We start from the raw sequence: 24,952 nt of genomic DNA, 5'->3' as shown, positions 1-24,952 counted from the left end.
GACAGGCTGCATCTGCTCTGTCTTTTTCTTTTGACCTAACCCTTTGCTAGAAACTTTCATACTGAACAGTTTGCCCATGTTGCTAGAGTGAGAGGAATAAGGAAGGGAGATAGTTTTAATTCCTTTTGTCTCCTTGCCTGTAATGATAGATGTAGATAACTAATCAGATTGCTTGAGTAAGGCTTAAATTTCTGCTCCAATTGTTTTTTTCCCCTCCTATTCATGATCTTTCTATAACATTTAATCTTCCTTTAACATTTCAGACTATTAAACCATACTAGTTTGTGGGTATTCTGTGGCTTCTATGACACTTAGCTCTCCTGGTTCTCCTCCTATTCTTTATCTATATCTCCCTAGTTCATCATTTTCCTGTCAAAGGCCTTCTGTGTTTTTTCCCCTATACTTTGTCTTATAATCACTTTTATTCCCATAGTTTCAGTCTTCTGCAAATGATTCCTACACTTGTGAGAACAGCACTAGTTTCTTCTCCCTTGAGTTTATTTGCAAATGTATCCTGGACATATCTCCACTGAGATGTCCCTGGAAGACTTCAAATTCAACATATTGTCAAGCAAGTATTTATTAAGAACCTACTGTATGCCAGACCCTGGGATACAAGTACAAAGAATGAAATAGTTCCTGCTCAAAACTGAACATATCAACTCCTTCCCTACAACAGTGTAGTCTCTGCTCCTTCTTCCACATTTTAATTTTTATTGTTGATACTACTGTCTTTCAAGGTATCTAAACTTAAAAGTCATCCTTGATTCCTATTCCTTCTTTAGCTCACCACATTCAGCTAATTGCTGGTCTCTGGCCTCTAATAATCTCTTGCACTTAGATTCTTCACTTACTTTCACTACTCTAATTCAGATTGTTTTCATCTCTTGTTCAAACTACATATTGCCTTACAACAGGTCTTAACTGCTTTCATTGTTAACATTGTTCCTTTTTCCAATTCAGGCAGTAAACATTTTTATTTTGAATAATATTTTTTCTAATTATATGTAAAGATAGTTTTCAGCCCTCGTTTTTAATAAGAGTTTGAGGTCCAAATTTTTTTCTCTCCCTAAGATGAAAGCTACAAGTTGTACATATGTAGTTATGAATGCCTACAAAGAAAGGCAAAAGATAATTCTTTCTGCTCCTAAAGAGCTTACAATCTGTGAGAGGAGACAACAAATACCTTGATAATCCCCTCAGTTACCTTATGAAAAATGATCAACTCAGTATTTTCAACATTGTGCACCTTCAATGTGTATTTGATGTTTGATCTAATTATTTTCCCCAGCTTTAATAGATAAATTCTGATTTTACATCACAGGTATTTTTGAATGTAATCCTTTCTGCTTTTCTTCCACACCCCCAAAACCCTTCCTTACAACAAAGAAAAAGCTGAGCAAAGGCTACCAATACTGATTCTGACAATGTATGTGTAATATTGGTCCTATTGCCCCATCCTTCTACTGTTAGGACAGAAGAACATTTCCTAATCTGTTCTCTAGGATCAAAGTTGGTCATTATAATTACTAAGCTCAACTTTCAGTTAGTATCCTTTTCATTTATTTCACTATAATCATGTATAATGTACTCCCAATTCTGCTTACTTCATTCACATTCATACAACTCTTCCCATGTTTCTCTGAATTCCTTTAATACTTTGTCTGTTAAAAAAAATATTGATAATCTTTTGTTTTTATATTGTTATTATATTGTTTTTATATTGCATTTATTTTCAAGCGTGTCCTTCCTCCCTTCTTCAGAGAGCCATCCCTTTAAACAAAGAATTAAAAATGATATTCATCCGTTTTTACTGCACAGTCATATTCTATAACATATATATATCATACTGTATTCATATTTTAAAAATTATTTCAACTTCTTTGTATAGCACATCAGGGACTGAAGTGTTAGGATCCAAATGTAGTGCAGTTCCCATCATCTTTGACAATGAAAATAGATGGTTATAGAACTGCTGATGATTTCATTTTTCATTTTCCATTTGTTGTCTTCTTGCCAGTTTCTTCCTTGAATAGTCTTGTGATGATTTGTTTGGGTCTCGTGCCAGTCTTTTTGTAGATTTGTTTTCACTTTCACTTTTATCCTGCTATTTTATGAGGCAGTATAGTTATTTTTTGTCATTCTTAGTAGTGAAAACACTACAAATAAATTAATATTCTAAGCTGCAGTTGCCTCTGACTGCTATCTTTTTCTTTGGCAAGTAGTTCTAGTGTTGGCTGTTCAGGTGGTTTGTGTACTCATTTACTTCCTGCTGCTGGTAATTGATTAACACTGGTTAAACTTTGCAGGAAATAGTCACAATTAAGGAAAATGCCTTTGCTGTTTTTTATTTCCCCTTATTTACCCAAGCATTGGACTCATTTGAATAGAACTAGGTGAAATGTATTTTATATTCTTAGGGATCTTGCTTATTTTTTGTAATTTTGCAACAATTATTTTTAATTGTTTTGTGGTTATTCTTTCTAGTTACATTGTTTTCTTGGCTTTATTTATTGAATAAATTCTGGTAAACAGTTGTATCTATTGGGCAAGAAATAGCCCAGGAATATTTGAAAGGGTTCATCAGGATTTCCAAAGGAGTTATGGTGGTGATGGTAGGGATGTCACAAACCAACAAAATAACATTTCGTTATAATAGTGTAGAGTAACATAGATGGCCCTTAATCAAAGTGATGGTTTTAGTCTGTGTTTCTCTGACTGTCTGTCTCTCTGTCTTTGTGAGAGACTTAGATCATATGATTAGAGTCCCAAGGAAAGTAAACTGCTTGAGGCATGTCGAGGTTAAGTAACTTGTTCATGGTCACATAGCTAGTTAGAGATGTAACTTCATAAATGGCTTTCCCACAGTTACACTGCTAGTCTTAGGGACTTTAACTCAGGCCTTTTTGATACCAAATCCAGCAGTCTATTAATAAGCTACACTGTCTCTGTTGAACTGTAGTTTTTAAAAAGTCTTTTTTTCCTTCACTGGCATTTTCCAAGCCTCTTCCCTCTCTTCCCTCATCCCTTTTACCTTGTAACAAATTAATATAAGCAGTTAAGCCAAAAAGAAATCAATGCTTTGTCCATTTCTGAAAATATATACCTCATCCCTCATCTATAGTCCCTTTAACTCAGTGAGGATAACAAAGAGCCTCAAGATTATTTCCAAACCTTTGCAGGAAGAGTTGCATGATTGATCCTGCTTTGTTCTAGCTCCTTTGTCTAGAAGGTGTGTCCTTCTTCAACAGGTCCTCTAAATGGTCTTCTTAAAAATGTTTTTAAGTTAAATTTTTAGTTAAAATTTTAATTAATTTTTCTTCAAGGGACAAAAAGTCTTATTTTACCTTCTTACTTCTTTAAAAGAAAACAAAAATCTTGTAGCAAATTTTTAAAATAGTTCCATCTTTGGTAATGTCCAGAAATGTGTATGTCTGAGGTTGCATTCTTAAGAACATCATCTTTCTTTCAATAGGTTTGGGTAGCTTATTTTATTATCGTTCTCTGAAATTGTTATTGCTTATTTTATTGATCAGAGTTCTTAATCTTTTGAAGTGCCCCTCCCTCCCATCCCCTCCAACATCATTGTGGTTCTTATATAAATTATTTTGGTTCTACTCACTTCTCTGCATCAGGTCATACAGATACCTTGATTTGTGCAGCTGTTCCCTACTTGTTGACTACTCCCTTAGTTTCCAGTTTGTTGCACTGTGAAAAGCTGCTATAAATATTTTTTTTATATAAAAGTGCTATTTCCTCTTTCTTTGGTTTCTTTAGGGTATGGGCCTAGCAGTAGTATTCCCAAATATGCACAGTTTCATGACTTTGGGCATGGTTCTATATTGTTTTCCAGAATGATTGGAACATTTTATAACTATACCAACCATTCATTAATATGCCTATTTCTCCCTAAGCCCTGCCAACATTGATCATTTTCTTTTTGTCTCTTTGACAACCTGAGAGGAGTGAGGTAGAACCAGAAGAAATTGTTTTAATTTGCGTTTCTCTGATATTAATGATTTGGATCATTTTTTCATATTATTGTTGTTACTTAAATTTCTCTCTGTAAAAATGCCTATATATCTTCTTCTTCTTCTTCTTCTTTTTTTTTTTTGGCTGAGGCAATTGGGGTTAAGTGACTAGCCCAGGTCATGCAGCTAGGAAGTGTTAAGTGTCTGAGATCAGATTTGATCTTAGGTCCTCCTGACTTCAGGGCTGGTGCTCTATTCACTGCGCCACCTAGCTGCCCCAAAATGCCTATATATCTTAACCTTTTGTCAACAAGAAAATAGTCCTTATTCTTATATATTTGATTCAGTTCCTTATGTATCTTGGAAATAATACCTCGATCAGAGAAACTTGCTTCAATTTTTTTCTTTACTGTTTCTCATCTAATTTTATCTGATTTGGTTTTGTCTGACATAAACTTTTTTTTTGTTTTCTTTTCCCTATCTTTTAGTTATTGGAAATTTATATTAGTACATATGAGAGTTCTACACTACTATTCTTAATATTCCTCTATTTATAGTCCAATTGTTTTTGTGTATTTTTGACAATAACTTCTTATTTTTGTTGTCTTTACAGTTTGTCTAAGGATACAGATCAACCCACAGAACAAGGGAGATTTCCAGGGCATCTCTCCAGAACGAGCTTTTGCAGACTTCCTCTTTGCTAGCACCATCCTGCACCTTGTTGTCATGAACTTTGTTGGTTGACTTCTTCCCCTTTACAGAAACAAGGAGAAATAAAGAACAATGTAAGTAAACATTATTAGGTTTTTCAAGTCCTGATACCAGTTGATAAAGTCTTTTTCTGCAGACATTTTCACTAATTTATAAAATCCCTTGTTGGGCCCATCTTTTTTTGATATATTTGTGAAACTTAGGAAGTTTACTTTATCTTCATTATAGACAAGAAATCACTTCTAGCTATAAATCCTATGATCTTACTGTTAACCTCCATTCTTCTCTGTACTTTCTATACTATTAAAAAAAATCAAATTATTTGCCTATTAAAAATATATTTTCTCTGCAAATATAATCCAAACCTTTCCTTTAAGTTTATTGCCCAAGTTTCTATGATTTTGATCTGATTCCTTGTAAGTTCTTGGCATGTGACAGTGTGATACAATATTTATGAATGCGTTAGAATTTAGATGGGAGGTATTTGACTAATCATAGAGAAACATTTTTAAAGCCATAAAGCTTTAGAGATCACTAGCCAAATCCCTTTCATTTTATAGTTAGGAAACATTTAGTTTACTGTGGATCAGATAATTTGTCCATACCTATTTATCTGGCAGAAACAGACCTAGAATCTTATTCATAGTAGGAACATTATGAAATAAATAAAATGAAGACTGTTTATACCCTGGAAATTAGGAAAGCATTGGGCCAAGTTGGGGCTTAGGAAGATATTTTGCAAAATTATATTAGAAAGCTGATTGAATTTTTTAAATATATAGATAGTGTTCTTTCCTGAAAGTTGTCACAGGGCCATATCAGAAAAGAATAACTGCATAATCTTAGTTTTAATATAAGTTGCTATTATTGTTGTTGTTACAATTTTTATTTTTTTGGAAAAAGAATACTCTCTTCAAGCACATAGTTGTCTTAGTTAAGAATATTATGTATTAATATAGCTTAGAATATAGGATGCTCCTAAAGTCTTGGTGCAGTTTGAAACTTTAATAGTTTTAATAACTTTAAATGATGCTAAAACTTTTAGGCCACTGTAGAAACTGGTATTTTAGCTGAAATTCATTTAATGAAAGGAGAAAAGAAACAGATCTGAAGTAAACTGGTGAACTGAGAATTTTTCTGAAAAGTATGTGATTTGTAAGTGAAATATCTTGAGAAAAATAGAACTTTTTTGTTTCTAAGTCTATAAGTTTTTGAGATATATTTATAATGAATGAACTTAGAGCAAAATGGAGTATTAAATTAATTCTATAGGTAGATAACTTTTTTCTTTGAAATTATTATATTTTAATTATATTTTAAGAAATTGGAGCACAAAGCATGAAGAAAACATACTTTTTTGTTATGTGAATGATTGGCTCTTTTGCTTTTCTTAATTTTGTCTTAAAAACCAGACTGTCTTAAATATAGCTGCTTCAATAGATTTTCCTTTTTGACCTTGCCTAAAAAATAAAATTGGTTTACTACTCTAAATTGAAAAAAATGTTTTACTCTATTTAATGTGAAGTTTAGAATCATAAAGATTGATGCTTAGAATTCATATAGATGAACAGTCTCAAGTTTTTATGGTATTTCTTTCAATTTAGTATGGTGATTTTAATGCCCAGTTTCCGATTTGAGGATTTTCCAGATGCTCAACAGCCTTTGTAGCTTTCTATTTCAACATTAATTCAGTCAGTTAACTTATTGAGCACCTACTGTGTGCAAGTATAGGTAATATGTCTTAATATGCATATTATCAGCCATACTGTGGCTTATACTTTTTTTTTCAGTTTCTTTCTTTTTTTTTTTTATTATAGCTTTTTATTTACAAGTTATATGCATGGGTAATTTTACAGCATTGACAATTGCCAAACCTTTTGTTCCAATTTTCCCGCTCCTTCCCCTCCTCCTATCCCTTCCCCCCGATGGCAGATTGACCAATACATGTTAAGTATGTTAAAGTATAAATTAAATACAATATAAGCATACATGTCCTAACAGTTATTTTGCTGTACAAAAAGAATAGGAGTTTGAAATAGTATACTATTAGCCTGTGAAGGAAATCAAAAATGGAGGTAGACAAAAATAGAAGGATTGGGAATTCTATGTAATGATTCATAGTCATCTTCCAGAGTTCTTTCGCTGGGTGTAGCTGGTTTGGTTCATTACTGCTCTATTGGAACTGATTTGATTCATCTCATTGTTGAAGAGGGCCACATCCATCAGAATTGATCATCATATAATATTGTTGTTGAAGTATATAATAATCTTCTGGTCCTGCTCATTTCTCAGCATCAGTTCATGTAAGTCTCTCCAGGCCTTTCTGAAATCCTCCTGCTGGTCATTTCTTACAGAACAGTAATATTTCATAATTATTCATATACCACAATTTATTCATCCATTCTTCAACTGATAGGCATCCATTCAGTTTCCAGTTTCTCGCTGTGGCTTATACTTTGACCTGACAGTGGCCATACTTTGATTTTTTTTGAATGAATAAACTTATATTAACAAAAATAAGACATTAATGGACTCATAAAAATAATGATATGTATAACTCATAGTAGGTATTTAATAAATACTTGTTACTTTGTCCATCTAATTTTGAGGAAAGCTTTTCCCCTCTTTTATTTTGCTAGTGGCCTTAAGATTGTTTTGAGATTTATTGCTGTCTAGCACAGTTCTGAACTCTTTTAACTAATATTGCTTTCCCCAAACCTATGTAAATTTGTGTTATTCACCTATTATATTTAACCCATAGTTTTGGATTCTAGGCAGCATACATAGTATGTCCTTGAGTATTATCAACTGTGGAAGATACTTTGAATACATTTAAAAAGGGACAGAATAATATTAATCTCTTTATACTAGCATATAGCTCATACAGTTGTTGGGAATCCTGACTTGAGCTCTGGTGAATGGTATGTATTATTTGAAGATATCTGATCTGAATCAGAACTTCTTTTTGTAGCTGTTATGATGTTTGGGATATATAATTGGAATCAGAACCTCTTTTTGTAGCTGTTACAGTGTTTGATCAAGACAAGAGCAGAGAAAACATGACAAAAATATTTTCAAAGCAGGAGGAGATACAAATTCATGGGAAATTACTTTTTAGGACTGTCTTTATTGGAGTAGGCATCTGCTACAGGGAACTTAATATTTCAAAATTAGGACAATAGGAGATTAAAAAAAAAGCAGACTCAGCAGGAACTGAATACTGTAGATCAAATCAACAACAAGGGCAACAGTTTTCTTCAAAATTATTTGTCTGTGATGCAGCAGAATCCATCAACTCTTAATTGGTCTATAAAATCATTACATAGGTAGGTAAAATATATATTGAAAACTTTTTAGAAATTACCAAAGGGATTTTTTTTTACAAGGGCTTTTAATTCACATTCTATACTGCTTTACTTTCATTTCATCCATATTTACTTTTACCTTTCTAATAAAATAATTCATATTCATGTACAGATACAGCCATCACATGATTTCCAAGTGAATAATTTATACTAGCCTAGTAAATAGAAAAAAAAAGTTTGGGCATTTTTTCACACATAAAAATTAAGTTTTGTAATTGTGTGAAAGAAGTACTTAAAAACTTGTATACCTATGACATTCTAACTTTGTCCGAACTTGAGGTTATCTGGTAAACCAGAACCTAATTTGAATGGGAAAAATCAAGACAATTGGAATTATGTAACAGTTATACTAAAAGCTCGTACTTTTTCTGTTATTTTATATAACAATTTATTTCTAAGCATTTAATACTGTATGCCAGATAGTGTGTAAGTACAGTGGAAGATATAAATACAAAGAATGGCTCAATCCCTACTTTTAGGAAGTTTATATTCTTTTGAATGCGCTATCATGTTGCCATATTAAATACAATGGGAAGGAAGAGCACTTGCACTTGATAGTTTCAGGAAGAGCTTCATATAGAAGTACTGAGCCATCCCTAGCAGGAATAGAATCCCTTCTGTGAGAGGAGAATGTATGGGAGCATTTATCCTAGGCATAAGTAGTGGAGGTGGGAGATAAAATTTTGTATGTGAGGAATAAAGAGAATGCTGCATTATAGAGTTTGCAAAGAGTAGTATAATATAATGAGTCTGGAAAGAAAGAAAAATTTGGGGTCAAATTGGGAAGGGTTATAAAAGCCAATAGCTTATATTTTATCTTGGTGTAATATGGAACAACTAGAATTTATTAAATAGGGGAATGAATTAATCTGGTACAGACTACAGACTCGAGGAAAATTGTTTTGGCAGTTGTATGGAAGATGAATTGTATGGGAAGAGACTTAGTAGGGAGTCTAAACAGGAAGTCATTGCAGTAGGCTAGGTGAGAAGTGATGAGAGCCTGAGTTAAAATGAATAGATCATCAAATGGAGAGGTCTCAAATTAATTTTAGTTCAGTAAACATTTAATAATGCTTGGTGCTGGGGGATGCTGGGGATATCAAGAAAAAAGGAAGTTTTTGACCTTAGGAAATATATAAGCTATCTTGGGGTTGGAGGAGGGGGAGGTCACCCTCCTAGATAGTTTTCTTTTTGTTGGTGTCCTAAGAGGTGGCAACTAAAACTAAACATAGGCATGGTCTGACCCAGAGTTGGGACTGACCCTTCTCTGCCTTTCTTAATATAGCCTAAGAGAACATTGGCTTTTTTGGCTATTGTGCCTGAAAGTCATATCTATCTTATGAGAATATTTTCTAGGCAGATTTCCTCCATCTGATACTTGGAATATATTTTTTTCATTTTGGAAAGTTTTATTTAAAATTTGCTAATAAAGCAAAACAATTTTCTTGAATTTTGATTGAGCTTTCAGATGGAAGAAAGCTTGGTAAATACAGGGTTTAATAAGATGATGATTTATTCTTTTATCTCTGTATACCAGTGCCCAAATAGTGTTCCTCTTTGTTGTAACTTCAAGTGAAGGGAACGAACATTTATTAGATAGCTTCTATATTCTAGGTATTGTACTAAATGTTGGGGATAGAAAGAAAAACCAAATATGATCTTTCCCCTCAAGAATTTCACAAGTTTATAATATTATACAAAAATCAGTAGCCATTAGATTGATACTTATTTAACTGGCAAAGAAATTCTAAACAAACAAATTAGTCAAGTAATTTTATAGAATAGAGTAAGCTGTGGCATAAGCTTTTTTTTTGCCCTTTGTGCAGAGAGGTGGGGGGAGGGGGGGAAGGAGGCAAGGGAAGACTATTATGTTCAAAATCTGGTGGTACTTAATATTTTGAACCCAGTTTACGACTTGTTACTTATTCCTATTATATTTCATCTTCTTAGATTTGTCTCATCATTCTAACCCACTGAAATAATTTTTGATCCTGTCACATTGACATGTTAGCCATCATCATCATCTTCAGTATTTTTTTTTTTTTGAAATAGCCCTTAATCATCTTCAGTATTTACCATATTCATGTAAGTAGTAATGGGTTGCAGAACCTGAATTCAAATCTAGATTTTCTGATTATTAAGTCCATTGTTTTGGTTCTTTTTCCCCCTTCTTCTATAAAGGACTTGAAGTGGAAAAAACTTTAGGGTGGTAAGTTCAAGACTTTATCAACTTGACAAAGCATTTAACTTAATTGGACCTCAGTTTCCTCATCTTTTCATTGAGGATATTGTATTATCTAACCTCTAAAGTCCATAAGGGGGTTGTATTATTTGACCTCTAAAGTCCCTTAGAATTCTCAGTCTGTGCTATTAGGATCCTATGATTTTATTTTATTAGGAACAATCTTCTAGTATATGTCTATATATTTTCCCTTTTAAGTGGTGTTCACTTTAACAATAAAATAATGTGTAGTTATCAATACCAACTTGTCAGTAATTTATTCTTTACCTCTTCCTGATTTCTATGATTGCACATTGTCATATATATAAGTGCATATTTTTAAAATACATTTTTAAATTTATAGTGCTTAACTACTACCCAGGAGAAGGGCTGGCTGCAGAGAATGAACTGAACACCCACTGCTGTCAACTTTTTTGGATTTTACATCAGTGAGATATCTAAAAAATGCATGAATGGAATGGGCTGCTATTTTTTAATTCTTTACTGCCATCTAGTGGTATTTTAATTTCATTTTGCTGTGAAGCACAAGAACCTGAAGTGTGGGGCAGGAAGCCTAGGCATTTATTTGGTCAACAAAACTTTTTTCCTTCTAGTCGTAGGAGGGCAGCAGAGATGCAAGAGGCTTTGAGTGAAATTAAAGTTGCCTTGTCCACACGTGGGCAGTGTAGAGTAAGGATCAAGAAAGGATTTGTTTCCTCTCTCTCCCTCACAAAAATAACATTTCCGCTTCCTGTTTTATTAGAAGTAGAATTATAGCACATCTAGGCCATAGAGCAGGTTATTTAACCTTTTTTGTATGTCATGGATTCATTATCAGACTGTTTTTAAATGCAAAAATAAAGTATATAGAATAGCCAAGTAGGAAAAAAAGGCATTTAAATTCCTGTATCCAGGGCTCATAGATTCTTTTAGAAAAGCTGAGTGCTCCAGTCTCTTGTAGTGTAACTCTTTCCTTTATTTCAATGATGAGATTCTAGAGTACCTTTTGTGTTCTGGTCTTAAATTGCCATTGATTATAACCATTTACCACCACCACCCATGATAATGACCAAGAAATATTAAATGTTAATTTTATACTAGGCATTGGTAATATAGTATTAGAATAAAATAACCTGTGCTCTCAAGGAACTTATATTCATGTTTAATCTATATGGTACCAAATAATTCCCCCAATGTATGCAGTTGGCAGAACACTTTATATTAATCACATTTGAGTTTCACAGCAATGCTGTGAAGAAGTAGGGTACTATATTTCTTATTCCTTTTTTTTTAAGATGATGAAGAAATTGAGGCTCAGGGTAAACTAGTAAATAGCACTGGTGGGATTTGAATCCAGACCTTCTGGATTACAAGCTCAGCATTCTTCCTTACAATATTTCCTATATTTTGTAGAATGCCATTTAGGAGTACACCATAGTATTCTTTTCCCTGATGTGATTTCTACTTTTTTAAGAGGTTAAGTTTATTCTTTGTCTTCACTGCTAAATATTCTTGATATAATTTAGAATAATTACTAGGAAAACATTTTCCTGCTGAAAACTTTATCTTCTTGATTATAGTTTAACATAAGGCTTTTCTATTAGAAATTTGCGAAAAGAATTTGTCGTATATTTTTTTTGTGTGTGTACTTCTCTGGCCTCTTTTTTTTCATTTTTGAAATGAAAAGATTGAATTAGATGGTCTGAGGTTTCTCCTAACTTTGTGCTTCTGTGATTACTACTTGGGCTTCCTGTGTTCATTTCCCTACCTATAGAGTTGGTGATTTTTTGTGATGTTTTCAGGGTCATTGGGGTCAAGTGCAAAATATTTTGGGTGAAAAGAATTACATAATGGAAAACCCACTGATGAGAGGCAGTGTGATCTAATGTAAAGACTAGTTGGCAGTATTGGCTGGTGACTGAACAGATTCACTTAATCTCTCTGGATCTCTGTTTCATCTCCAAAATGAAGGGAATTGGACAGGTGATCTCCAAGTTAGTTAGCTTTAGCTATAAAAATCTTGTTCTCATGTAAGTTTTCCTTGTGTTTGATGTTGGTTGCTCATTGGTTGAAGGATATGGGCTTTTTAATAGCCAGTTAGTCTCATTTATCATTTTTACTTATATTCCCATGATCCAGTGACTCTCTCATTGAGACTGGACAAAAATAAGGGATCAATTTTGCAACAAAGGGAATCCTAATAAATGAGTATTCTACATATAATGCATAGCTATATAACATGATGCATGTATGATTCTTTGTGATAAACACCTGTTTCATATTAATTTTGAGTATTCCTTTCATCAAAGACTAATGAAAAACTATAATCATTTTATTGCTCTAAGATGGCAAATGTTGGGCTTCTTTCTCTTTTATAAATGGCAAAACAGATTATAGAATCACATAAATTAGGACTGGAAGGAACCTAAGATCCTGCTGCCCAACTCCTTCATTTTATATTTGAGTAAATTAAGGTTCAGAGAGGTCTTACTGACCACTTTTGCTTTTATTTTTGCAGTTTATTTCTATTGATTGAATCCAGGGTGAAAATTTTCACATTTTGACAGATTTCAAAGGAAATCCGGTTTTGTGAGAATTTGTTTGATAATGCTGTCCATCCAGAACTCACTATTCAAAAGAAAATTCCAAATAGAAATCAGTTTGTGAAGTTTTATGTTATATGAATGTAGAAATTAATTCCTTATACATTGTCACGGATTGCTCTAAGCTTATTAGAAGGCTGATCTAATCACTGATTTTTTTTTCCTGTAGAGATACCTCTCCTATTTTATATTTCCCAGCATTAGGGGAGGGAAATTGTATGTCAGGCTCCCAGCTTGTCATTCTTCTCTTGTGCTATTAAGCTGAGTTCATTTTTATTGGTTTAACTTTTCAAAGATTGTCACCACTTTTGCTTTCATGGCAACATCCTGGAAACATCCCTAAGAAAGGGAAAGAGCAGGAGCTTTATTCAGCTCTCATAAAATTGTCATCAAGGAGATTCTTTGTTCCCTGAGTCAGTTTTGCCTTTGTGGGCTGCAATGAAACAAGTTTCAGAAAGGGACATTTCTCACCGCCTCCTATCACTGAATGTAGAATATTTTATAGAACTTCATTTTGATGAATGAGAAACTCACCATATGTTCTAAACTGTATTTTTATTCTATTTCTCTAAATTTGTTGAGGATTTTTCCTTTGACTGGAATACCCTCATCAATCAGTCTAGTCTTCTTAATTAGTACTTTTGGGGGAACAGGGAAATGTCTAATGTTGAAGAAATTACATTTAACAAACATTTATTATTTGGTTTCAGTTTGCATTGGATAGGGCATAACTTTGAAAAGTTGAATGGGGCTTGTTGAGATTATTGTGCTTAATTTAGGATATTGATAACATCATCTGGTACAAAAGGTGTATGAGCAATACCTTTATGCTATTCCCCTTTTCCTGATTCTCTCCCCTCTTCTATCAAGTGCGAGGTGTTCCACACTTGTGTATTTTTAACAAAAGCCATTATTAGTGATTTGCTACAAAGGAAGCACACAAATCAAGAAAATGATGAAATCTTATCTCTAAGCTCTGACCCTGTAAGTCCACTAACATTATAAGATCAGATGGCCTTTTCCCTTCTGTGACTCGTTTAGGTTTTTACCCAGGACAGCAGAGGCCTGAACTATGTGTGAGACCTCAACAACCTATTAGTCTTTGTGATCCTGATCAAGTCACCTAGTCTCTTAGCTTCAGTGACTCACAGGATTATTGTGAGGATCAAATTAGATAATATATTTAAAGTAAATCACATTAGGTAGGGTTGCATAGTTACTGGTAAAGCCTCTGTCTCCTGATTTGTATTCTGTGGCTTCCCATGCTGTGAATAAGGCTTCCTTGTTTTTGGCATTCATGTCTTTGTACATTCTTTTTGCCATCTTCCATTCCTGCAAACCACTTCCTTGTGCTGATGGAAACACTTGCAGAGCTCAGTTACATCAGTTGTGCATATTTGAGGTGATAGAGCATTTCTTCAGTCTTTTGGGGATTTTGAGTTTAGAGTAGGGTATGTGGTAGATCATCTATAGCCTTTTCAAGACTTTTTTTTTTTAATTATAACTTTTTATTTACAAGATATATACATGGGTAATTTTTCAGCATTGACAATTGCAAAACCTTTTGTTCCAACTTTTCCCCTCCTTCCCTCCACCCCCTCCCCAAGATGTCAGGTTGACCAATACATGGTAAATATGTTAAAGTATAAGTTAAATATAATATACGTATACATGTCCATACAGTTATTTTGCTGTACAAAAAGAATCAGCCTTTGAAATAGTGTACAATTAGCTTTATGTAGTGGTTCACACTCATTTCTCAGAGTTCTTTCACTGGGTGTAGTTGGTTCAATTCATTACTACTCTATTGAAACTGATTTGGTTAATCTCATTGTTGAAGAGGGTCATGTCTATCAGAATTGATAATCATATAGTATTATTGTTGAAGTATATAATGATCTCTTGATTCTGCTCATTTCACTCAGCATCAGTTCATGTAAATCTCTCCAGGCCTTTCTGAAATCATCCTGCTGGTCATTTCTTATAGGACAATAATATTCCATAATATTCATATACCACAGTTTATTCAGCCATTTTCCAATTGATGGGCATCCACTCAGTTTCCAGTTTCTGGCCACTACAAAGAGGGCTGCCACAAACATTCTTGTACATACAGATTCCTTTCCCTTCTTTAATATTTCTTTGGGATATAAGCCCATTAGTAACACTGCTGGGTTATGGGATATGCACAGTTTGATAACTTTTTGAGCATAGTTCCAAATTGCTCTTCAGAATGGCTAGATATATTCACAATTCCACCAACAATGTATCTGTGTCCTCTAAAAGACTTTTAAAGATATTGGGTGTTTATTTACATATATTCTATTACTGTTTTTCAGATTTTCACTTCAAGGTTTCTTCGGATAGAAATGACAGAAGATTGAGGACAAGCAGATTTTCATGCTTCAGACTTCAAACTTAATGCAAATATCATTTTATTTTGAAGTTTGAGGGGGAAAATACAGAAATATACTTCTCTGGTATCCTTCCTCTGAAGTACTTTATAATGAGCATTTTAATACCATGACCTCAGCCATCCCCTCAATGTAATAAATAACCTATTTGCCTTCCAAATAAAGTGCTTCTTGTTAGTCTTCCCTGGACTTTGTGTTTTAATTTCATTTTTATCTGGTATTGGAATTCTTTGCTTTATATGATCCTCATATCAAAGTTTATAGGATGACAACATGCAGTAAATAATAAGCCCACCATAACGTCCTGGTTTTCATTAAATGCAGTGGAAATTGGTAAAAGACTGTACTAAGTGTTTTTGGAAAACTGAAATCTTTTGTCATCTTTGAGAAGACAGTCCCTTAATAATTTTTTAGAATTTCTACAGGCAGTCTTTGATATTATGAGAAAATGCATCCTAGGAAATCTGATTGTAAAGCAGTGACATAAATTGAATTGGCTAAATGCTAGTGTTCATCACCCAAGGGATGGGGCAAAAGTGTTAGCAAGTAAAATGCAGCTTTGAGTAGGTAATGTTGAAAGAGAAAGAAAGTGGTGAAATATAAATTGGAAGAAAGCAAAGATTGTTTCATGGTGGTCCCCTGCTATGAGTAGAGATTCTTTTTGCCATCTTTACACTTTCCAAAAGTGCTTCCATACGCTCTCTGACTCTCATGATTCTGAAGTAAAGGGCGTGATCTCACATTTTGATAACTGAGGGGATTGAAAACATAATGTTAAATGACTTATCTATGTTACTGGGAAAAGTCAGGCTTACAATGTAAGACGCTGATTCTTCTTTAGGACTATTCCCCCTGCACTATTCTGGGAAAACATTGCAGAGCAAACAAGATTATGGTGAAAGTTACATTTTTAAAACTTGGATGTTTTAGGTAGGCAGCCTATGTTAAAAATAATATTGAGGGGGCCCACAGGTTGGTTAAATAGCTTTCATGTGTCTCTGGCTTGTTTATAAGGCTAAATAGGATAAAAGTGGATACCATAGGTAGACATGGCTTTAAGTTCTATAGTATATTCTTATTGAAACCCAAGATTTAAAGGGTTGAAAATTTAGGAACAACAGATATATTTGATGTGTTCATTATTCCTAAAAATATCCCTTAAGAATGTTCTGGACTCTTCATTCATTCTTGGGTTTAAGTATCTATGCAGATGACTCCCAATCCAGTTCTGATTTCTTCAGTACCAAAATCAGCTACCTTCTATACATAGGATTATAGGATTTAAGGCTGAATGGGACATTTTAGCTCATCTAATCCATTTATTTTACAAATGAGGAAATTGAGGCCCAGGTAGGTAAACTCTGTGTCACACTGTTAACACAAGTCGTTAATGATAAGAGTTGGAATTAAATCTGTTTATCTTATTCCAAATCCAGTAATTTTGTTTGCATGCCAAACTATCACATCTCTACCTGATTGTCTCTACCATATGAAAATTTATGTGCTTAAAATGGAGCTTGTCACTTCCCTGAATTTACCCCTCTAAAATTCCTGATTTCTATTGGGTACCATCATCCTAGTACCCCAAATTATTACCAGTGTGGAGTCAGCCTACACTATAACATATCTTGAATCTGTCTCTTGTTCCCTCAAAACTCCTAATCTAGTTCAAACCATTATTACCTCTCAATGGGCTATTGCAGTAGCTTCCTAATGCAGTCTCCCTCCCATTATATAGCTGCCAAAGCCCAAAGCCCCAGTTAGGCCTGACCATATTACTCTTTGTTCAGAAATCATTAATAGACCCTTATTTCCTTTGGGAAAAAATGTGAACTCTTTAGCGTGCATTTATAGTCCTCACACAATCTATCTTCAACTCACCTTCCCAGACAATTCATATTCCTCCCTCTTGTTGCATTCTATAAAACTTGATTGACTTGTTTCTCAAACACATTTCATATCTTTTCTGTGTGTACTGGCTATACTTAGTGCCAAAAATGCTCTTTCCACCTCTGCTTCCTATGACCTCTCCAGCTTGCTTCAAGATTCAGCTCTGGTAAACATCTCTTAACAGAAAGCCTTTTTGATCTCCCACCTCAAATTACTTCATATCTAGTAGTCACTTTTCAATGTTATTATCATAGCATGTAAGCTCCTTGAAGGCAGGTACTACTCAATTTCTTTGTATCTCTTGTGCTTAATTGATTAAATATGTAACACACAGTACTTACAATGTCTGTTGAATTGGCCTTTCATATTTTTGCAGAGCAAAACTGAGGAAAAGTAAAAACTTGGAACTGAGGAAAAACACCTTATGGAAGATACAAGGATGTCTGCTGAGATGCCTGAGGAGAAGAGTGAAATAAAGTCATCCATAGATACAGATGACTGCTTTGTGTATTTACTTGGGTGTTCCAATTAGATTAATTTCTGGAAGTAACAGCAGGTGGGTGGTGGGTGGCATCTGATTTAAAAGGTTAACAGTGTTCTCACTTAAAATGAAGCATGTCTTTTCTACTTCAATGGTGGAAATTTCACCACAATTAGTTCTTTGGGTTTGGACTTGATTATATAGCAACATAATGCTAAACTTTGCTTTTCTTCTTGAGTATATAGTGTCATGAATCGGATATCTTGTATTGATCTTCAAATTCAGCTGTACTGGTAACTTAGTATAAGTATAGTAGAAAGAACACTGTATATATTGAGTCAGGCTACCAAGCAGATAGTAGACACTTAAATGTCCCTGTTACTTAGTACCTCTGTAGCACTGGGAGATCACTTCATCAGTCTTGGGCTTTAGTTTGCTTCTCTGAACTAAAAGCTAAGATCCCTTTTGGTTCCAAATCCTTTGATTTTGGTTTTGTATTTCTATAATGCTTTTGTACAAATATTGTATTGAACGTTGAAAATAATTGTCTTAAAATTATATATTGGCAGTGTTATGATCTTGCATTTGCAATTTTCTTTGTTCTCTTCTGCATCAGTCCAATACCTCTATAGGGTGGATTTATTTTTGTTTAGTGTGCTCTGTGTAGGACCGGAAGTATTTACCACAACCCCTGTACACAACTTATTCCCTGCTATTCTCTGAAATGGCAGGAAGCCCAGCACAGAACAACTCCAGCCTACACATTTCCTGTCCCCTATCACATGGAAACCATCTCTCTTGTTTTCTTCTTTTAACAGCTGACACCCATGGCCTCCTTGCTGATCAACCTCTTTAATTTCAAGCTTCAAAACATGTTTTTAAAATGAGTGAAAAATAGGGAGTCACCAAAACCTGTTTTTTTGCCTTTGGAACTAGCAAACTTCCTCAGACAGGTTATACTTTGGGCTAATAACCTTTCTAAAATCTGAAGTAATTTTATCCCAAATGATTTTGTTGCTTTCCAATTTGGATTCAATATTGCTTTTAAACTGTGAGGGTCAGAGTCTTGGATTTTGTCGTGGGCCATTGCAGTCTCCTAACTCCATCACGTTAAAAACAAGTCTCTCAATTAAAGGTAAAATGATCCTTTGGGAGCTCCCTGATACTTGGGTGATACTGTGAAGAGAGGAAGAATTCACTTCCCAAATTCAAGAAGTGACTAGTTTTATTTCAGCTCAAGAATAAGTGGGTCAGAACTTGTGTATACTGAACATATAGATGAAAAGGAATGGAGGTATTTCTAAAATAACACTCCTTGCTTTAGTTGTGGAAAAGGTTTCTATAATAATAGCTGACATTTATATAGTGTATTACATATATTATCTCATTTTATTCTTGCAGCAGCCCTGCACAATAGGTGCTATTATTGTCATCATTTTAGAGATGAATAGACTTTGGCAGACAGAAATCAAGTACTTCACCTAGGGTCACATAGTAAGTGAAGCTAAATTCAAACTCAGATCTTTCTAACTCCGAGGCCAGCATTCTCCACTGTGGCATGTGTCTAAGAGGAATGATGCTGTACACCTGACTGCACATCTAGAGCCACTGGTTTTTAATAAAAAGATCAGTGCAGCTATTGGTGGGTCTTGTGCTTTGTTTTAGGAGAATGAGACCAACATGCCTCACTGAATTGCTACTGAGTACTTGTCAGTTAAGTAGACCAATCTTTGAAGAATATTTTGAGTCTTAAGATATTAGACCCCAGTAGTCTTTTGTTCATTTCCTCTTCAGTCTTCATGAGTAACAAGAGAAAGGGGACAACTGGTGGTTCTATTCTCTAATCCTGAGAAATACATTTGAGAAGTAGAATATTTGTAACAAGTCCCATCACCACCATCAAAAAACCTTTATATGTGCCTATTAAATATGTCACTGTGCTATTACTCTCCTCCAGTGATCAGAGTTCAGATGTGGAAGTAGAGAAAGGAAGGAAAAGAGCATTAGGCTAGGATTTGGAGGACGTGGTCCAATCTGGCATCTGCCATCCCTCCCTGGGTTGACCTATGCTTCCTCCACTCCCAACCCAAATTAGTACTACATTTACCTATCTTGCTGGGGCCACTGGGCTCAGAAAAGCATAAGTCCAACATATACCCATCACTGACATCAGTTCACTTTGGGCAAGTCACAAGGAGCTCTTGACTTCCATAAGTTCAATAGTCATTCAATAGTCACACAGATGATTCAAAAATTTATATTTAATCACAATCTCTCCTGGTCAGTTATCATTTTGGGTGGCTTCACTCCCAGTTATCCTGTAGTGCTCTCAAATTCAACATGTCTAAGACACTTTGTCTTCCCATTTGGTTCCCACTCCTCCAGCTTGCTTGTGAACAGCACTATCTTCCCAGTTACAAAGATTTATAACCTTGGTATCATCCTTTTGCTCTTCTCTCATGATCTGCTCACCAAGGTTTGTTGATTCTACTCCTACATTTCTCATATCTTTCTTTTTTTCTACTCAGTCACCATCTCTTGCCTATGAACTTATAATAGCCTCCTTTCTATTTGGTTTCACTGCTTCTAGTCTACTCTATTTCAGTTCCACACAACTGCCAAAATAATTTCTCTAAGGAACCAATCATGTGATTCTCCCATTCAAAAACTTCAGTGACTTTTTATGGGTAAAATACAAATTCCTGAGCACAGTTTTCAATTCCTACTACATTCTGGTTTCTGTAATGGGAAGATTGCTGGATTTAGTGTTAGGATTTAGAGTTTAAATCCCAGCACCAACACTTGCCTGTCTTAACTTTTGCTTGTTACCCCACTGTTCATTTGTAAAATGAGAGGGTTGGATTAGATGATTTCGAAGTCTCTTCTATCTCTAAATCTACAATCCTCTCTTCACTACATTATTTCATACTACCCTTCTTGAATATTGTGTTCCAGCCAAACTCAACTATTAATTGTTCTCTAAACTTGAAAATCCATTTCTGATTATCCCCATAAGTAATTCTCTATTTTGCTGAATTTCTGCCTCATAACTCTTATCTTCTAGTTTCCATTCAGGTACCATCACGGTGAAGCCTTTACTGATTCCTTCCCTGCTTCTCCCATTACCTACTTATTAATGCTCTTGTTCTTCATTGTCTATCCTCACTTGTAAATGTGTTATATCCTGCTCCATTCAAGCTTTCTCTCTGAAGGAAGCAACTTTTGTTTCTGTATATTTAGTGCCTTGCACATAGAAACAAGGATTAAATTGACAATATCATTGGTATAAGGAATTCTGAATGAGGAAACTGTTAGTACCAGTGTAAGTCAGCATCTTTTCTTTAACTTAGTCTTTAAGAATAACTGCTTAGAGCACTGAGGCTAAATGACTTGACCATAGTTACACAGTTAATAATCTACTATGTCAAAGCAGTACTTGAATCCAAGCCTTTTAGCTTCCAATCCTGTTTTGCCTTATATTCCTGATTTGCATACAAGTAGGAGCTTAATGATATACTATTATATTTATATATAATTTACTGTATATTAAATAATACATGTTGAATTATTCATCTTTTTCATCTCATGGAATTAGTGAAGCACTTTGAAAAATGTGTGAAATTTTATATAAATATGATTAGAACATAAGCTCCTTGTATATAGGGATTATTTTATTCTTTGTATTTCTATTTCCTGAGCACACAGAAATTGGTTGATTGAATAATGAACACTTTCCTTTGGTAATTTATTGTATTGCTTCACTAACTTCACTGGAAGAAAGTATCTTCTAAGGAAAACCTAATTCCCTTCTAGTGTGATTTCTTATATTCATCATTACACAAGAAAGGGTCCATTGTAATAATTCCAATTTATATAGCATTTTAGCTATGATGTTCCTATCCACAGAAAGTTTAAGAATATATAAATATCAAGTTCATATTTGTCCTGTCCTCAGGATGATAGTTGTTTTTCACTGTCAATGTAATAAGTCTTTCACGAATCTGATGTTTTACTTCTCTTTTCATATTTGTATGCTATTTGCTTTGAATGATTTCATGTCTTTTCTTCTTTGATAAATTTGATGTTACGGAGAAAGGTGGTTGGATCACCTTGTTCTTAGAAGGATTTGTGTAGGTCTTTGAAAAATGGAAACATACCTCTTTCCTGCCTGTGGTTGCATCTGGTAGAAGCAACATTCCACCATTTCTATGACAACACATATAGCTCCATATAGCTATTTTATATATAATATATAAAATATAACAGCTGTTACGTTGCTAATGTGATGTTTTAATTTAAAAACATACCCTATATATCATGAGTTTAACTTAGAAAATCCTTCTAAACTCTATCTCACATACATACAGATGAAGAAACTAGCCCAGAGAAATTTAAATGATTTGCCTAAGTTCATATGGACAATAAGTGGAGAATCAATATTTGAACATAATAAAGTGCTTTTCCTACTATTCTATATTTCTTATAAAGGGAATGTCCGGATTTGAGATCATGAATCTATTGATTTATTCAAATATTTCTTAACTAGAAGGTTGATGTACATAGTTCAAGTATTATTAGCCCTATATTAGGAGTAAATGGAAGCCAAGAAACGGGGAGTGTTTTGTTCAAGGTCACTTGGCTAATAAGTAATAGTACCACCAATTACACAGGTCAAATTCCACCATGTTACAAAAGTGCATACCTAAGCCATCCTTACACGAAGATGAAAGAGCCTCATTATAGCAAATGACTTTAAAATTATAATAGGTGGGGAAGGAATGACAAAAACATTTTAAAAGAAGTTGCATTCATAGTTTAATCACTTAAACTTGTAACTTTAGATATTGATGTTATAGCCAAATTGTGCTCAGAACTACTCTAAGCCTGGGAAACTTCTACTAAATTTAATATAAAGCTTGACATAAAGCTTTATAGCAATGAGAACAATTGAAAAGGAGTGTGAAAAACTACAGGAGATAGTGAGTCCCTTCCATAGCAAAGGCCTTCAAACAAGGTCACACTCACTGCTTGTAGGATAAATTGTAGAGCAATGATGAACTCGAATAGACATAAGGCCACTAAACTGTACAGAAGGATCCCTGCAACTGTATATTGACTTAGAAAATCACATGTTAATATTAGACATCTTCTATTGTATTTTATTAAATATTTCCAATTATATTTTACTCTGATTCTGGCTATAGGAGAGTATTGTAGGAACCTTAAGAAGTAGTGTGTTTGACACCTTTTGAAGAGGTTAGTATTATTCAGGGTAGCTAGGTGGTACAGTGAATAGAATGTCTGGCCTGAAATCAAGAAGACTCCTCTTTCTGAGTGTGACCTCAGACACATACATGTGTCATCCTGGGCAAGTCATTTTGCCCAAGTCATTTGAGGTTTACCTCAGTTTCCTCATCTATAAAATAAGCTGGAGAAGAAAATGGCCAAGTACTCTGTTACCTTTGCCAAGATAACTCCAAAAGAAATTAGAATCAGACATAATTGAAATGACTGAACATTATTATTCAGATATGCATTAGATTAAAATGGCTTCTGAAGTCCCACTTCTGAGATTGTGGTTTTGACAAGTGTGATGGAGATTAGTAGTCAGGGCAATATCAAGATGAAAGGAATAAAATAGAATTATTTGTATGTCATTCCTCTGCTAAAAACCTTCATTAACATCATTTCTCACTCTTTTTTCTTCCTCACACTCTGAAAGAGAGGTGATTTTTCTCTTTGCTAAGGCTAACCTCTCATATATGCAGTTGATCTCATCCCCTTCTCTCTTCTCCAACAGATTTCATTCTCCATCATCACTCCTACCCTTGAATCTACTATATCTATATATGTAGTCTTAAAAAAATACCCAAATCTCCTTCATCCTAAAACAAAACAAAATAACTTCAATAGACCCAACCACTCCCACAAACTATTTTCTTATATTTCCTTCCCTTCTCACACAAACCCCTTGAAGAAGCTAACCACATTCATTGTCTGAACTTCCTCTTCTCTTTTGATCAGTGAAATGCTTTACAACATGGCTCCTAACCTCATCAAGCTTGACAAATCTGAAAGTCTTTTCTCAGTCCTCATTCTTGCTGCAATTGATATTGTTGATCATCTTTCATTCCTCTATATTCTCTTATCTCTGGGTTTTTATGACTTTATTACTGGTTCATTTCCTACTTGTCTGAATGCCTTTTCTCACTCATAAACCATATTTCATCCCTTAACTATTCTCCAAGATTTAGTCCTAGGTCCTCTTCCCTTCTCCCTTCACCTCCCATAGCCTTATCAACTCCCCTGGGTTTAACTATCACATTTACTATATAGATACAGATACTCAATTCATTTCAGTCATAAGCTTCGATTCTATTTTATTCTTTAGTGAACTTTCAAATTAGATATCCTAGACATCTCAAACTCAGCATGTTGAAAAATAAATTCATCTTTCTCCACAAACCTTCCCTCTTACACATGTCCCTGTTTCTGTTGAAGGCACCATTAACTTTTCAGTGTTCCAGGTACATAACTTTGGTACTTTTCTCAACTCACTCTCCCACAACCCAAATCTTGCTAAACCTTATTATTTCTACCTTCACAACATTTGACATTTAGACCCTTCTCTCCACATACACAGCTATTACCTGAGTTCAGGCTCTCATCATTTCTTATCTAGAGTATTGCAAGTCTAATTTGTTCCCTGCTTCAAGTTTCTTGCCTTTCCATCATACAGCTGCCCAAAGTAATTTTTTTAAAAGCAAATTTGACCCTACTCAATCAACTCTAGTGGCTTTCTGTTGCCACTAGGATAAAATATATCTTTATTTTATTTAAAGTTTTTAAAGCCCATTATAACTTGGTCCTGACCTCTTCTTTCTAGTCTCATTAGAATGACATCATACCCCTCTTCCCATTTCCATACTCTGTGTCTTGTTCAAATTGGCCCCTCAGGCACTCCAACTCCAAGAACCAGGCCTTGGCCCTGGTTATTCCGCATTCCTGAAATTCTTTCTGCCTCATATAGTCCCTCTTTCTTTTAAGTCAAAACTCAAATATCATTTTCTGTATGAAGTCTTTTTTGATCTCACAAATGCCATTACTGTCCCACTTAAACTATTTTGTATTTAACTATTTGCCATACATTTATATAGCATATTTATTCATATTTATTCTGTATGTAGTTATGTAAGATCCTTATAAGGATTGTTTTATTGTACAACAGTGCCTAGCACAGGGATTAGCATATAGTAGGCTCTTAATAAAATGTTTATTGATTCAGTAACTATGCCT

General features: G+C 34.3%; 1 protein-coding gene across 2 annotated transcripts in view; it reads left to right on the top strand.

Annotated features, from left to right (window-relative positions):
- Positions 1-17,670, top strand: part of DAD1 (defender against cell death 1) — a 33,697-nt gene extending 16,027 nt beyond the window's left edge. Inside the window, exons 2-3 of one of the 2 annotated variants that reach the window (XM_051980426.1) lie at positions 4,585-4,756; positions 17,552-17,670. In XM_051980426.1, the coding sequence (XP_051836386.1) occupies positions 4,585-4,715 (131 nt within the window). In that variant the 3' untranslated portion in view covers positions 4,716-4,756; positions 17,552-17,670. Of the gene's footprint in view, positions 1-4,584; positions 4,757-15,210; positions 15,475-17,551 lie in introns of those variants that run through there. The other variant, XM_051980423.1, reaches the window with a different exon arrangement.
- The last annotated feature ends 7,282 nt before the right edge of the window (positions 17,671-24,952 follow it).

Source organism: Antechinus flavipes, chromosome 2 (assembly GCF_016432865.1).
Source record: "Antechinus flavipes isolate AdamAnt ecotype Samford, QLD, Australia chromosome 2, AdamAnt_v2, whole genome shotgun sequence".
Taxonomy (NCBI): domain Eukaryota; kingdom Metazoa; phylum Chordata; class Mammalia; order Dasyuromorphia; family Dasyuridae; genus Antechinus; species Antechinus flavipes.
Note: the sequence above shows the minus strand (reverse complement) of the source record. Positions and strands in the feature narration are given on the sequence as shown.